Source organism: Cebus imitator, unplaced genomic scaffold, assembly GCF_001604975.1.
Source record: "Cebus imitator isolate Cc_AM_T3 unplaced genomic scaffold, Cebus_imitator-1.0 Scaffold319, whole genome shotgun sequence".
In the NCBI taxonomy this organism is placed as follows: Eukaryota; Metazoa; Chordata; class Mammalia; order Primates; family Cebidae; genus Cebus; species Cebus imitator.
This window is the reverse complement of record NW_016107634.1, coordinates 1,834,297-1,848,885: the sequence shown is the minus strand read 5'-3', so window position 1 is coordinate 1,848,885 and position 14,589 is coordinate 1,834,297. Positions and strand designations below refer to the sequence as shown.

At 37.5% G+C, this 14,589-nt stretch overlaps 1 protein-coding gene across 5 annotated transcripts in view; it reads left to right on the top strand.

The window, feature by feature from the left end:
• CHRM2 (cholinergic receptor muscarinic 2) overlaps positions 1-14,589 on the top strand; it is a 147,288-nt gene that overhangs the window by 9,862 nt on the left and 122,837 nt on the right. For 3 of the 5 annotated variants that reach the window (XM_017504303.2, XM_037729858.1, XM_017504302.2), the window contains exon 3: positions 6,884-6,954. The exons of the other annotated variants lie outside the window; for them this stretch is intronic. In XM_017504303.2, coding sequence (XP_017359792.1) covers positions 6,953-6,954 — 2 coding nt within the window. In that variant the 5' untranslated portion in view covers positions 6,884-6,952. The remainder of the gene's footprint in view (positions 1-6,883; positions 6,955-14,589) is intronic. 5 annotated transcript variants of the gene reach the window in all.

Below are 14,589 nucleotides of genomic sequence, written 5' to 3'. Positions count from 1 at the left end.
CTTCACATGTAAGCCTAAATAATAAAGACTTTATTTTTCTTTGTGCTGTGCTGGATGGAGGTACTGAAGTCAGAAGGAGGGGTAGATGGTATAGGTCTAATTTCTGTTGTCTCTGGCAACTGGGTATCATTAAACAGTAAACAAGCAATCTCAATTTTGCTTTAGTTTAAAATAAGCCTGACTGGATATTTTGCATGACTAGTTATTTCCATATTAGTGGAAACTTCAGAATTTTGGGTAAGATACTCTTCTGTGACGATAATAATGGCAGCAAAAACCATGAAATGACAGCTTCTGTGTTTTGAGTTTTTAATCAGATTTTAGAACCTATGCCATTTCTTTACATATATTGTTTCTATACCTCATGCTCACCTTATGTGGTACATTTATTCCTTTTTCTTTCTAAGTCTTGAAACCATGGCTTGTTGACACCAAATAACTTATTCTAGGTCTAAGAGTGAGTTTGTGGCTCTGGGCATTATTTCCACATCTAAGGTTAATGATCAGTTTTGAATGTGCTTTTGTTTTGTTATTCTATACCACAAGCAGTTCTTTCAGAGGATATCTCATTATATTATTTGGCAACTAATTCTGATAAGGCTAAGGAAAAAGAGAAAGAGATGAAAAAGAAATAGAAGCAAGTCTCACTTCCAGTCAGCGTTCAGAAAACGAAATCATGAGAACAGACCTCATGGTAAAGGAATCAGCCTTAGGTGAAGTTTAGAATCTGTGTCCTGGCCACTAGCCTCCTGGCTTAGTATAATTTGTAGGGTTTGAGTTTAAAAGTGCTTGAGCCTTCATAGTCCCCTGGGAGCTCTTTCTAGGCACAGAGGTGGAAAAAGTCTCAGCAAGGCTTCCAGGTATAAAATTTCCAAGGCATACAATATTTATTGATATTTATAAAGCATATGTATGTTGCAACATTTCTGCTGATTAGGAAAGCATTAAGTATTGGTAAAATGTTATCATTTAATCTCCTTCCATTTCATACTGTTATATCTCTTCCCTTCCTTTGCAAAACAATTATCATTACTTAACCTAAACTTCTGCATTGCAGATGCACAAACAAAAGGCCAAAGAGGCTAGTTGTCCTGAGGGATAAACCACCTTGGAATAATTCTGTTCCTGTTTACACTTATTGTTAACACTTATTTGTGTGCCCCCACATGTTGTGAGAATCATGACTGTATATTGGTAAATGATAATATCAGCTAATTTCCTTTTCACAATTAATTGAAATTTTACATTCTTACATTTCAATATCAGTCAATATTTTTACATACTGACAGTTTTAATCAAGGATTATCTTTCACAAGGGAGCTGTAACAGAGCCCTAATTAATTAAAGTGATAATCACTCCTCTCCCTCAGAGTTTGTTAGTTACATAACACATTCTTCAGGAAATTCACATCCTTAGCATTCGTCTTTAAATTTCTCTCATTTAAAAGGAGATACCCTGGCTTCTATCTCTATAAGAATTTGCTGAAAATTCACATTATTTTTATCATACGGCATTAGGAAAGAAAGGAGGCCATGTCTATTTTCTAGAAAGTTTTCATATTCAAACCAAATAAAATGAGATGTTCCGATCTTTGAAATGTTCACTTTGAATCCTAGGGGTCTTTTTCATGGAAAAAAACAAGGTTGTCAAATGACTCCCCTTTGCTATTCACCAGCTTATTATAGCTTCTTCATCACAATGCCAGTGCCCACGGTCCATTCCTGTTGGGTCTTTTTTCACTTCCATTCTTCGGCTACAATTGCTCTTGCCTCTCTGTAGTTTTTCTTTGTTCGTAAGGTTTGTTACATTTTCTGGTCCAGTTTAATTTGGTTATTTTAGTAGATATTGAATCTAGAGTACTGGCAATAATTGGCAGCCCTATTCTCTCCTCCTTTAATAGCTATTGCCCCTGTTTCTGTACTTTGGCATCTCTTGGTGTCTGAGATGTACTTTCAGAAATAATTGATGGTGACTCTCAATTCATTCAGTTTATTCCCTAAGACTTGGGAATCTAGATCATTGAAATTCCTGCACCAAATATTGGTCAGATTTGCTAAAGGTCATTCCTATTTGGCTTGCATATTTTAATTAAATTAAGGTGACTTACTCATTCCACTTGCAGCAAACATTTGACTACATTTTAAAATTATAATTTCTCCCAAACTCCCGAGTGCTCTTACTATATTTTTCTAATATATGTGGGAAACAAAACTTGATACCAAGAGGTCAATTATCTAAAATTCCAATGAGCTTTTTTTCTGTCACTATATGTAATTATTGAAAGACTTTTTTCTTACTGCAATAGTTTTTTTTTAATAGCCTTTATTTTTTGAATCAGTTTTAATTTCACCACAAAATTGAGCAGAAGAGTTTCCATATACTTTCTGCCCTTGTACACACCTACTTCCTTCCACTATCAACATCTCCCATCTGAGTGGGACATTTGTTTCAACTGGTGAACTACATTGACACATCAGTGTCGCCAGAGCCCATAGTTTACAATAGGGTTCCTGCTTGGTGTTGAGGATTCACTGAATTTAGACAAGTATATAATGGTATGTAGATGCTACTGTACGCATGTAACATCATACAAAGTATTTCCACTGCCCTAAAAAAATCCTCTGTGCTCCTTCCATTTACTCTCCTCTTTACCTTAACTCTGGGCAACCACTGGTTCTTTGATTGTCACTATAGTTGGCCTTTTCTGATTGTCATGTAGTTGGACTCATACAGTATGCAGCCTTTTAGACTGACCTCTTTCAGTTAGTAATAACTTTCTTTCACTTAGTGTGTAAATTCAAGTCATTTAAGGTTCCTCCATGTCTTTTCATGGCTTGATAGTTCCTTTCTTTTCAGCACTGAATGATATTCCATTGCATTTATTTTTCTTTGGGGTTTTCATTAAATCAGTAAATATTTTGCCATGCTTCTTGAAGATAAATTTTAGCCAGGCAATAGATAAATATTTTTTTTCTTTTGGTCATTGTATTATTTTATTCTTCTTTTGCATTTTCTTTAATCTTACATTTCCATATTCTTAAGCTCTAGAACTTTCTAATAATAGTCACAGAATTCATGTTCTGAATATTTTAATTCTCTTTTTTTGTCTTCCATTAACCCACTATATCCCTATTTCAGTACTTAGAAACGCGTAGTTTCTTGGCGTCTTGTAGTTTTTATTTAACTGTCTTTATTTTCCCATGATTATATATTTTACGGGAAGTTTTAAAAATTCAGACAACAAACACCTTTCACTTCTCTCTTTTGAAGGATTTGAGTGGTTTGTTTACCAAGTGTGGACAACTCTTCCACTTCTCTAAGTGTGTAAATTCAAGAAGAGGAGAGGAAAAATTATCCCAGGGCTGTTTACTTCCCTCTTCTCTTTCTCACAGCATCTTCCAAGTTTCAGCAGCCATGGACATGACGAAGCTAAGTTAAAAAACTGCAAACCTAGTTGAAAGACCACTTTATGCAAGACCATATGACTCCTAAATATCATTTAAACGAAACACCATAAATCATTTTTTGTTTTTCTAATAGCAGACAGAGTATTCTCGTTCCTATCTGAGAAGCAAAGAGGTTGTTTAGGAACACCTCCTCTGAGGTGTTTCCGTTGCTCTATCCTCTGCCTTTAGGAAAATTGATACTGTCTGAATATTGCCCTAGTCCTTCCAGCTATTTGGACATGGGCTTTACACATGAAAGCTAATGGTACCCACTTAGGTAACTTGACAATTAACCTCTTCATATGGACCTACTCTTTATCTTACACTAATATCTTATATTCAACACCTTTATATGATAAAATTCTTTTGATTTTCTCCGGTTTCATTAAAAAAAAAAAAACTGCTCAGTAAGGACTGAACTTGTAGTCCCTCCTTTCCTTCTCCTCCCCTTTTTTCTCCCCCTTCTCTTCCTCCCTCATCTCCCTCCGCTTCCTCCCCCTCCTCCTCCTTTCTCCCCCTCCTCCTGCTCTTTCTTCTCAGCATTGAATTTGATGCCTGCCTCTATTCTTGGCACATAGCAGAGCTCAATAAATATTTATTTAATGATATTTTATGCTAGTAGTCTGCTAAGAGTTCCAAGTTTCCTACTACCCCAATCTGCTTCTTCTGTTGATTTCATAGTACCAAATTATTCTTTTCTGAAATAGCTCAAAGAAACTCTTTCTAGGTGAATTTTTTTTTTTTGAAAATAAAACTTCCTTTCTGATAAATGTTTCCACTTTCAAAACCAATATTTTATCTAAGCCTGAGCAAAATTTCCTCTAGGCCATGCTTATAGGTATACGGTAATATTATTTTATTTAAGCTGAATCTAATTAATCTCAAACACATAAACTTTTAAGGGAACCAAGCTTTTTTTTTTTTTGCATATCGTGTATGTTAAAAGAAACTTTAGCCAACAAAACATTGCATATGATTTAAACAGAGTTTTTTTCCATATTAGTGATGGATTTAATACAATTTTCTCTTTTTACTTGACCCTATATAAAAGATATATGAACAAAGATGATGAACAATGTACCTCATGAAACAAAGTAACATCCTGGATAATTTGCCATGTGATAGGCTTAGCCTTCTCAAAAGGAGAAGAACTACACTTAGGTGTCCACTTTCATCTGCTCTCTTACAGAGGGCTTAGCATTCCCTCCTAACAGCACTACTCAGCCTTAGTAGTTACAGTGGACCTAAGATCCTTAGCACGGAAGGTCTTCCACTTGCCTTCACCAGCTTCTAGGGAGCTTAGAAAGAGAAGGTTTTGGCATCTTTCCCCGTCTTGAGCCTCTGGTGTCTTTCAAAGGATATTACAGTTTGAGGCAGTACAAAGTAGTGGATGAGTATATTCAGTTTGGGGACAATTGTGTCATTGTCAGGTTACATTTAATATCTTCACCTTAGTGGATTTAAAGATTTAATGGAATATCCAACATCATCTCATCAGATGCCTTTGTTTTATAGTAAGGAGACTTAATAAGGGTGAAAACAGTCATAGCTTGTTATGTGGATAACAGCAATCCGAGGTGATAGAAACAGGATTTTGAGTCTGAACATCTCGACAGCCCATTGTCAATTTCATCACCCTACAATGATTACTCCTATGGAAGGTTCCACATGATTATTTTCAATCTTAGAGTTTTATTTCTTCTAAGAAAGACATGAGGCTATAAAAACCTTTTGTTATTCTTTCTGGTTTGTGTGGGACTTTTGATTCTGTTTTTCACCTTTCTTCTTTGGTTTCCCTGATGTTTTACAAAGGGATCTTACAATTTAGTGGTAAGATTTTATTGGAAAGGCTGGATTCAAACATGAGTGATTGTCAAAATTTTAATGACAGATATAAAATGATGCCAACCTGTCAGAACAAGTGCTGGCCATTGTATTGTTCTCTGGGTTCCCACTGAGAACCTTGTTCAATGAACTACTCTAATCTTGAGAGCATCTACTTTCTTGCTTTCCAGATGTTTTGGAAATATAATCTAGGCATTTTTCCTACTGAATTATCTGTAAATGATTAGGGTTCTCATTAATCATTGCAGTATCTACTTGGGATAATGTATTTAAAAAAATAATGTTGATGCTCATAAAAATAAATCAACTTAAACTTGCAATTACATAATCGAGAATAATCGAAAACGAATTACACAATGAGCTTGTTCCCTGGAGATGTATGACAACTTCAAAAGCTGAAGAAAGTATGGTGGATGAACTCTTTTATAAAACAACATAAAATCTGCTTGTTTCTTTTGTTTCCCCAATTCATAAGGTCATTAGGAAACTCTGTTGTCACGTCTACTGCCAAATTTACAAAAATTGTCTGTGCAGTATCTTTAGAGTAAGAAAAAAAAAGACAAATTACAAAGCTGTATTTTGATGTCATCTCTCCTAATTTTGTCAAAGTGTTTTTCTTCCAAATAGCAGATTACTTCATCCCAAAGTCTTGTTAACCATAAATGTAATCAGCTTTGCCACAAATGTTGTCAAAATGAAATGCCATTTTTTGGGGGTTGTCTTTTTTGCTTTGTTTTATATCAGGGGAAAGTGAAAGGAGAAGCAATTGGTGGTGTGTTGAGGAAGCCGTGTTGTCTGAGACATTGAGCATTTCATGATCCAGAGAAATTCACAATTAGGTGATAGAATGTGCTCCTGGACCCCTGTCACTTACACTAGGAACATGATATCCTCCTGGGGAATGTTGGGAAGGCACTTGCAAAGCTATTTTAAGAGGCGTTTGGAACTGTGAGAGGACAGGGACGTATAGGAGAACATGCCAGAAGCCTTGTTTGTAAATACTATATTCTCTTTAGGGGCTACTCAGTGGCAAAATCAAAAAGATATTTTGCCAGGCAATAAAGCTGCTTATCTTTACTTGCTAGCAGAGAATTCCACACTCCGTGAAGATCAAAAGTTAAAATGAAAACATTTTAATGAATCACAGAAAATCAGTTTTTCTGTTTGTTTGGTTGTTGGTTTTGTGTCTTTCCTGTGTGAGCTCCTCAAGCTTATAGATGAGCCAATGCTATTAGTTAGTACCAGTAATCCATCGGAAGAGAGATGGAACTTTGTCAGATAAACTGTATTTGAAGAGGCTGAAAGCTAATTTGCCTCAATCTTTTTAGAAAATGTTTTATTCATCCTCATAGAGCCCCAAAGGAAATAGGATTTGGGCAGAGACAGCAATTCTATGACAATTTATCATGCCTCCTTAACAGTGGACCAAAGAGAGAAACAAATAGGACCTCAAAGATTTCCTCCCTTCCTAGTCTGTGACAACCCCAAAGATTCCAAAGAGAGTTGGAGAATGGTTTGCTTGCAAAAGTGAGCAGGTCTCACATACTCCCTTCACTTCCATCTCCTAAAAATAAAATAATTTAAATTTCAGGGGAATCATCTGTGTAGCCACATAAAGAGGACATTGTTCATATTTAAAACTGAGAAGGATCCATCATTCATGTGAGTAACATTTTCATCTTATTATTCTGAACTATAAACTTACATTCTGTCCCCCTGCAGTTATTATATATAAAGAAATGATTAGTGCTTTATAAGTGACAGATATTGATGCACTAGAAATGGTTATTCATTTATTATTCAACATTTATTTCTGCAGACTTAGTTATATACACATACTACACTAGACATCTGGGATACGAAGATGATTCATCCCAATTCTAGCCTTTACAGTCTGTCCTGAGCGATTAGATGAGGAAAACACAATGATACACAATATACAGGTGATAAACCAAAGGCATTGAGACTGGTAGAATCACAAGGAAAAATGGGACTAACCCAGCTGGGTCTTGGTTTAATAAAGCACTAGACAGTAGGGTCTTATTAGATTGAGGCGGGCAGGGGGGAAGAGAAAGGACTTAGCAAAAGAGGGTAGAGAATGTACCATTACATAAGAACAGAGTATTCAGAGTCCTGTACATTATCCTTAGTAGTTATAGCCTTGGGTGGTTTTGGGAAAATGGACAGGAAGGCTGAAAGATAGACTGGGCCAAACTATGAAAGAGTCAATATGGCCGGGCGTGGTGGCTCATGCCTGTAATCCCAGCACTTTGGGAGGCCGAGGCGGGTGGATCACGAGGTCATGAGATCGAGACCATCCTGGTCAACATGGTGAAACCCTGTCTCTACTAAAAATACAAAACATTAGCTGGGCATGGTGGTGCGTGCCTGTAATCCCAGCTACTCAGGAGGTTGAGGCAGGAGAATTGCCTGAACCTAGGAGGCGGAGGTTGCGGTGAGCCGAGATCGCGCCATTGCACTCCAGCCTGGGTAACAAGAGCGAAACTCTGTCTCAAAAGAAAAAAAAAAAAAAGAGTCAATATGGCATCCAAAGGTCTAGACATCCTGTTGGTTACCATGAGCAAAGTCTCTCATCCAAGGGAAACATTTTATGTAATGCATATGCCCTACACCATCCTATTTCATTTGACATTTACCTAAACAGATAATTAAAAATCTGGTTAGAATCGTTGATAGATTAGTTAGATTGGTCAAATGGCAACATCTAGCTTAAGATGTCTGCCAAAATCATAGTACCCTGACTTAAGGAAATGGGTCCATGAAAACACAGAGTGATAGTTCTCTAGTTTTATGTGACTTCTTCCCATTCATAACCTCAGATGGTCTGGGCTTTGGATAAACAGTAGGCTCATTTGTATGTGTACAGTAAAGGAAGTACTCAAAGCACTGAAAGAAGCCAAAAATGTATCCCATTGCTTTCTGACTCCTCTTTGAGAAGAAAACTCACAGATTCTTGCCACTAGTGTACTGCAAAATGTAATTTCTTGTAGAACTAAGGCAAAGTGTATGAAGAACAATGCCCGGACATCACCTGGTATGGATTCAGGAAACTTGATTTTAGGTAGCAGCTCTAATTGAAAAATTCTCAGCTAGGCATGGTGGCTCATATCTGTAATCCCAGCACTTTGGGAGGCCAAGGCAGGTGGATTATTTGAACCCAGGAGTTCGAGACCAGTCTGGGCAACATAGGAAAACCCTTCTCTACAAAAAAATACACACACATAAAAAAATCTAGCCAGGTGTGGTGTTCACACCTGTAGTCCTAGCTACCTGGGAGGCTGAAGTGAAAGGATCATTTGAGCCCCTGGGAGGTCAAGGCTGCAGTGAGCTGTGATTGCACCACTGCACAGCAGTCTGGGCAACAGAGTGAGACTCTGTCTCAAAGAAAAAGAAAGAAAAGAAAAATTCTATATCCCATCATACCTCAAACATACCTAGTGGATTAGGTGTCTTAGTTGGGGTTTCAGAACATATGTCCATCACTTCATCATTCTGTAAGATGTAGGTCAAAGCATACAAAGTAGCAAATAATGTAGTTGAACAAGTCAAAAGAGCTAATGTACAGCATGAAGACTACAGTTTTTAACAGTGTATTGTATTCAGGGTTTTTGCTAGATGAGTATTTTATAGCTGCTCTTGCCATAGGGGCAGTGAGACTGCATATCTCTGTGAGATGATGGATATTTTAATTTATTCCACTATACTAACCATTTTATTATATGTATATATCTTATGACATCATGTTGTGTATCTTAAATACACACAATAAAATGTATTTTAAAAAATACTTTGCTTTAAAAATCTTTACAATTTGCTGAGAATGATGGTTTCTAGCTTCATCCATGTCCCTGCAAAGGACATGAACTCATCTGTTTTTTATGGCTGCATAGTATTCCATGGTGTATATGTGCCACATTTTCTTTATCCAGTCTATCATTGATGGGCATTTTGGTTGGTTCCAAGCCTTTGCTATTGTAAACAGTGCCACAATGAACATACGTGTGCATGTGTCTTTGACACAAGAACAGAAAACCAAACACCGCATGTTCTCACTCATAGTGGGTGTTGAACAATGAGAACACATGAACACAGGGAGAGGAACATCACACACCAAAGCATGTTGGGAGCTGGGCGACTCAGGGAGGGATAGCAGGGGGTGGGGAGATTGGGGAGGTATAATATTAGGAAAAATGCCTAATGTAGGTGACGGGAGGATGGATGCAGCAAACCACCACAGCATGTGTATACCTATGTAACAACCCTGCACCATCTTCACATGTACCCCAGAACCTAAAGTATATAAAAAAAATCTTTACAATTTGCAGTGGAGTAATATATCCGTTGCCTTATTCGGTTTTCACAAAAAAATCCCACAGGATAGTAACAACCCATTGAGAAAATTTAGAATTATCAATTTCCGGTGACTTGTCTAAGGCAACACAGCTTGAATGAGAATCCACATTTCCCAACTGCCATGCTGTTGGGTTTTTCATCCTTCCTCACAGTGAGAAGGATGGAATCTCACTGTGACATTGCCAGAAATACCCTGAGTGTGTGACAAAATTTAACTGGCACCTCACCCATAATTAATTCTCTAAAGAAGTAAGTTAAGAGTGATGAGTCCAAACTTGTCTCTTGAATCAGCTCACCCTCAAGGAACAGACAATTCATTGTGAAACTCATAAGTTCACTGACCATGCCTCAGAAGAATTATACCATCCCCCTCCTAAAGAAACCAAATGTCCTCCAGAAAAGGAGATAAAGAAATCTCTGCTGCAGGCTCTCTGTAAAGCAGCTCCCCTTTTGGGAAACGTAGAATTTTATATGTTTTTTTTTATTTTTTATTGTATTTTATTTTTTCCCTTTTAAACTTTTATTTTAGCTTGAGGGATACAGGTGCAGGTTTGTTACATAGATAAACTGTGTCATAAGAGTTTGTACACATTATTTTGCCACTGAGATAATAATCATAGTATAAGACAGGTTGTTTTTAATCCTCACCCAACTCCTTCCCTACACCTCAAGTAGGTATTAGTGTCTGTTGTTCCCTGCTTTGTGTCCATATGTATTCAATGTTCAGCTCCCAGTTATAAGTGAGAACATGTGGTATTTGATTTTCTGTTTATGTGCTCGTTCACTTAGGATAATGAACTCAAGCTTCATCCACACATCTGCAAGACACAATCTCATTCATTTTAACACTGTAGAGTATTCCATGGTGTACATGTAGTACATTTTCATTATCTAATCCACCATTCATGGGCATTTAGGCTGATTCCATGTTTTATATGTTTTTTAAATTTTACTTGAGGATGTCTTGTGATCAAATATGTCCCCATGTAACATTTGAAGAAACTGATGTGAAGAGGAGAAGTTCTCTCTCCTGGGAGACACTTTGATGGCTACCTTCGTTTACTGAGAAAATCTCAGCTCAGGAATCTTTGGGAAGGCAGAGTTGGAGGAAAACTCTCTTTAGGATTTTCGAATCCTCAAGGTTGAATACCAGTTTTCTCCTGAGAGCCCTGAGGGTAGCTCTCTGGGCCCTCCTGACAGACTCCACTTTCCTCAGGGCTGAATTAACAATTCCCATTCTTTTTTCTTCCTTCCTCTGTCTCTGTTAGATGTGTTGCTTTTCCCTGCTTTATTTAAACAGAAGAATTTTATCTGGGAAGTGCCATGCCCATCAAGTCATAGCTTAGTCCATGGGCCCCAACATGAAACCTAAGAAAGGCCTTATTGTCTTAAAATAGACAGGAGCCAAATTCCCCTCTTCCCCATGATGTCTGCCACACGTACATGTCTCTGCCCATTGCTGCACAGAGGAAAGGAGAGATACCAAAATTCTGAGCACCTGTCTGATTTAATCCTTGCTTCAGCTTATGGGAAGCAGTTGACCTGTTGTTGGAAGTTGTGGGAATTCAGTGAGAAATATTTTAGCAGATTTTCAGAAAGGAATTACATATGTGAATAGGAATAACATTTTTCAAGTCACACCAATCATTAGCACTTACCCTGTTGGACTAAAGGTGTCTGTGGTGGGGAATGAGTTTAAGAAATGAGGGATTAGCATTTTCCACTCACGTTGTGTGTTGATAAGCTCCATGCCTCACAGTTTAATTTAACATGGTTGATGATCTATTTTATGTCTTTCAGTGAGAAATCCTAAGAAGAGTTATTCTTGTTAATGAGTCAGGAACTGCACACAAAAATATTGGTGTGCTTGTTTCAATTAAAAGTAATTACCGATTCAAGAAAGAACTTTTTATCATATAGCGCAATTTGTACTGTCCCTATTTCCTCCAGAATTATTGTTCTTGAGTGTTGGTACAGTATTCAATATTGGTGGATACGTGATCTGTGAGGGAAGGGCTGGGATTGTGAGTGGCTTGCTCAGCCTTCACCGGATTGTTGGTCCTTAATGACTGACTCTCAGAGCACTGGGGGAACCACTTCTTTGGTAAGGGTCGTTTGACTTTGAGCTCCTCTTGAGCTTAGGAAGAGAATAATGCTTTTACACTGGTTAACATTTACTGCTTTCACTTTTTTTTGGCATCTGTTGATCCCTTTTCAATCTGGTGAGGTGGGCATTATTACTGATAACCAAATGAGGAATAAAAGTATTTAAGGGTTTCCCAAACTTAACTGCAAGTATAAGACAGAACCAGGACATAAATCAACTTTTCCAACTCTAATGTGCCACACCTTTCCACAAAGCGTGATTCTCGGGACATAACCCAATCCTGAGGTGTCTTCATTTCTAATATGTGTAGTACCCATGCTTGCACTTACTTGGAAAAATTACTCAAGGATAACAAGAAATAAATTTGGAAACTTTTTTTTTTTTTTTTGAGACAGAGTTTCACTCTTGTTACCCAGGCTGGAGTGCAATGGCGTGATCTCGGCTCACCGCAACCTCCGCCTCCTAGGTTCAGGCAATTCTCCTGCCTCAGCCTCCTGAGTAGCTGNGGTTCAGGCAATTCTCCTGCCTCAGCCTCCTGAGTAGCTGGGATTACAGGCACGCGCCACCATGCCCAGCTAATTTTTTGTATTTTTAGTAGAGACGGGGTTTCACCATGTTGACCAGGATGGTCTCGATCTCTTGACCTCGTGATCCACCCGCCTCGGCCTCCCAAAGTGCTGGGATTACAGGCTTGAGCCACCGCGCCCAGCCTGGAAACATTTTGTAAACATATACTTACTTTACATATGAGGTATACTAAAATTATAATAACTATTTGCAATGATTTATATTTAGATAGAACTTCCAGCTCTATTTATTTGGTTTGTTTAGCTATTGGAGACTGTTGCAGAAATGTTACCTTTTTCTCTATGTTGAGTATATTTTGAAATTATGTTTAAAGTTGTTAGACTTAGTTATTTCTGTTGAACTCAGAGACATTTCACAAATACAAAGCACAGACAGGAGACCTTGTCTACCTTCTCTGTTGACTAGGATTCCCCAGGGAGAAACAGATTTCTCCCTGCTATAGCACACCTTACCACATTCAGCTGTTATTATTTTCTACCAATCTCCAGCATGAACCTTACAATTAATTATCGTATATATATTTTTTCTAACCTAGGGTCCTATGTCAAGGTTATTGCCAAATTATCAAGGAAACTCCTTAAAAACTGAGATAATACACTTCTAATCTTAGGATGAGTTAAGAAACACCTAGTAGTTTGCACTTAAATATGATTTCTGACAGCTGGACATGTATTCTGCTGAGATGGATTGGGAGGGTAACTAAAATGTAATCTAAGGCAAGGTGTGGGTACATGGAATCCAAACCATAATGCTACCATAACACTTTTTCATGTCAGTAACAACAGGCATTGCACCACTGTGTGTGTACCACTAAGAATAACTGATGAATTGATCATATTTTCTGAGGGAAAACTATCTGAACAGAGGGTGTTCTGTGACCATTGGCTACCTTTCAAATTAAGTAGTTTTCCTTTGCAGAATGTCAAAAGAATGTTTGGTGCTCAAAAGAAAATTGCCATGTTCTGCAGTAGTGAAACTCGTGACTCAGAGGCAGAAGTATGAGCAGAAACAGTCTCTCAGAAGTACTCTAGGGAGAAGCCACAAAAGACTGCCTTTATCCTGACAGCCAGAAACCACCAGTTGAGCTCCAGTGAGTACTAGAACCCTATTGTGGAGGCTTCTAGCCTGAAGAGGATTCAGTGTGGTTTGCCCAAGTGAAGGAGGCTACAATGGATGGTTCTATCCAAAGACATTATTGCTAGTGATGAAAACTGACTTTATGAAATACATATTAAAGTCCAACTGTGTGTGTGTGTATGTATGAGCATGTATGTGTATGCGTAAGCATGGCCAGTATCTTATTATTTTTCAGTCTGATTATCTGCCACTTCTCAGAAGTCACTTCCCTGTGAATCCAGTCTGAAATAATGGCTTTGATTTAGGAACCATCTCAGCACCTTGTCTGTTTCCTTGCTAGAATTTAATGCAGTAATTTATCTAACTTTCACATTATGTTTTTGGTATCTCAGGAGAAGGCAGAAACAACAGCTGTCTAATTTTAGCCCTGAGGCCTAAAATGGTATCTGTTACGTAGTAGATATTAACATTGGGTGGACCAATCAGTGTCTCAGATAAAAAGCAAGCTCAAATTTGAAAGACAAAGAAAGAGGTGCTTGCACTGGATATTTCTGATGATAATTTCTATTTAGGGAAATCCTTTTTTTTTCTGATAAAATTATTGACAGTTGGTGAATTTTGCTTTCTTTATATCAGTAATTTTTCTTGCTTTGGTTGATACATGAATTGAGAATATATTTAAGAAGATAGAAAGAACAAGATTTATTTTCTGGGCCTAAAACATTCATCTCCACAAATAATCCTCATATTTTATTTTGCCCTCCTTTCTGTGTGTTCAATTTCTTTTTCTAGCTTTATGCTTCCTCTTCTCTTGGCTTTTGGTCAAAACGTTATACATGTTTTCTCACCCTAAAATCCTAGTATTAGTCACCAAAATCCTTCTTGATTCTTCTTAATTCTATCATCATCAAACTATCCTCAGCTTGGAGGTGACACCCCTTCGTATTAATCATCATATAAAATCATAGGATCATTCTAAAAGTATTTTAGAATGATAAAAACAAAGGTGTTTGATCTCCGAATGTCCTCTCAAACCGCTCTGTACATAGATGTTACAAATGAAAAATCATCATTATCATAATGGATATTTTATCATGTCACATGAATAAAACCAATTCCAAGTTGTGTATAGAAAATCTAATCTTGGTTAG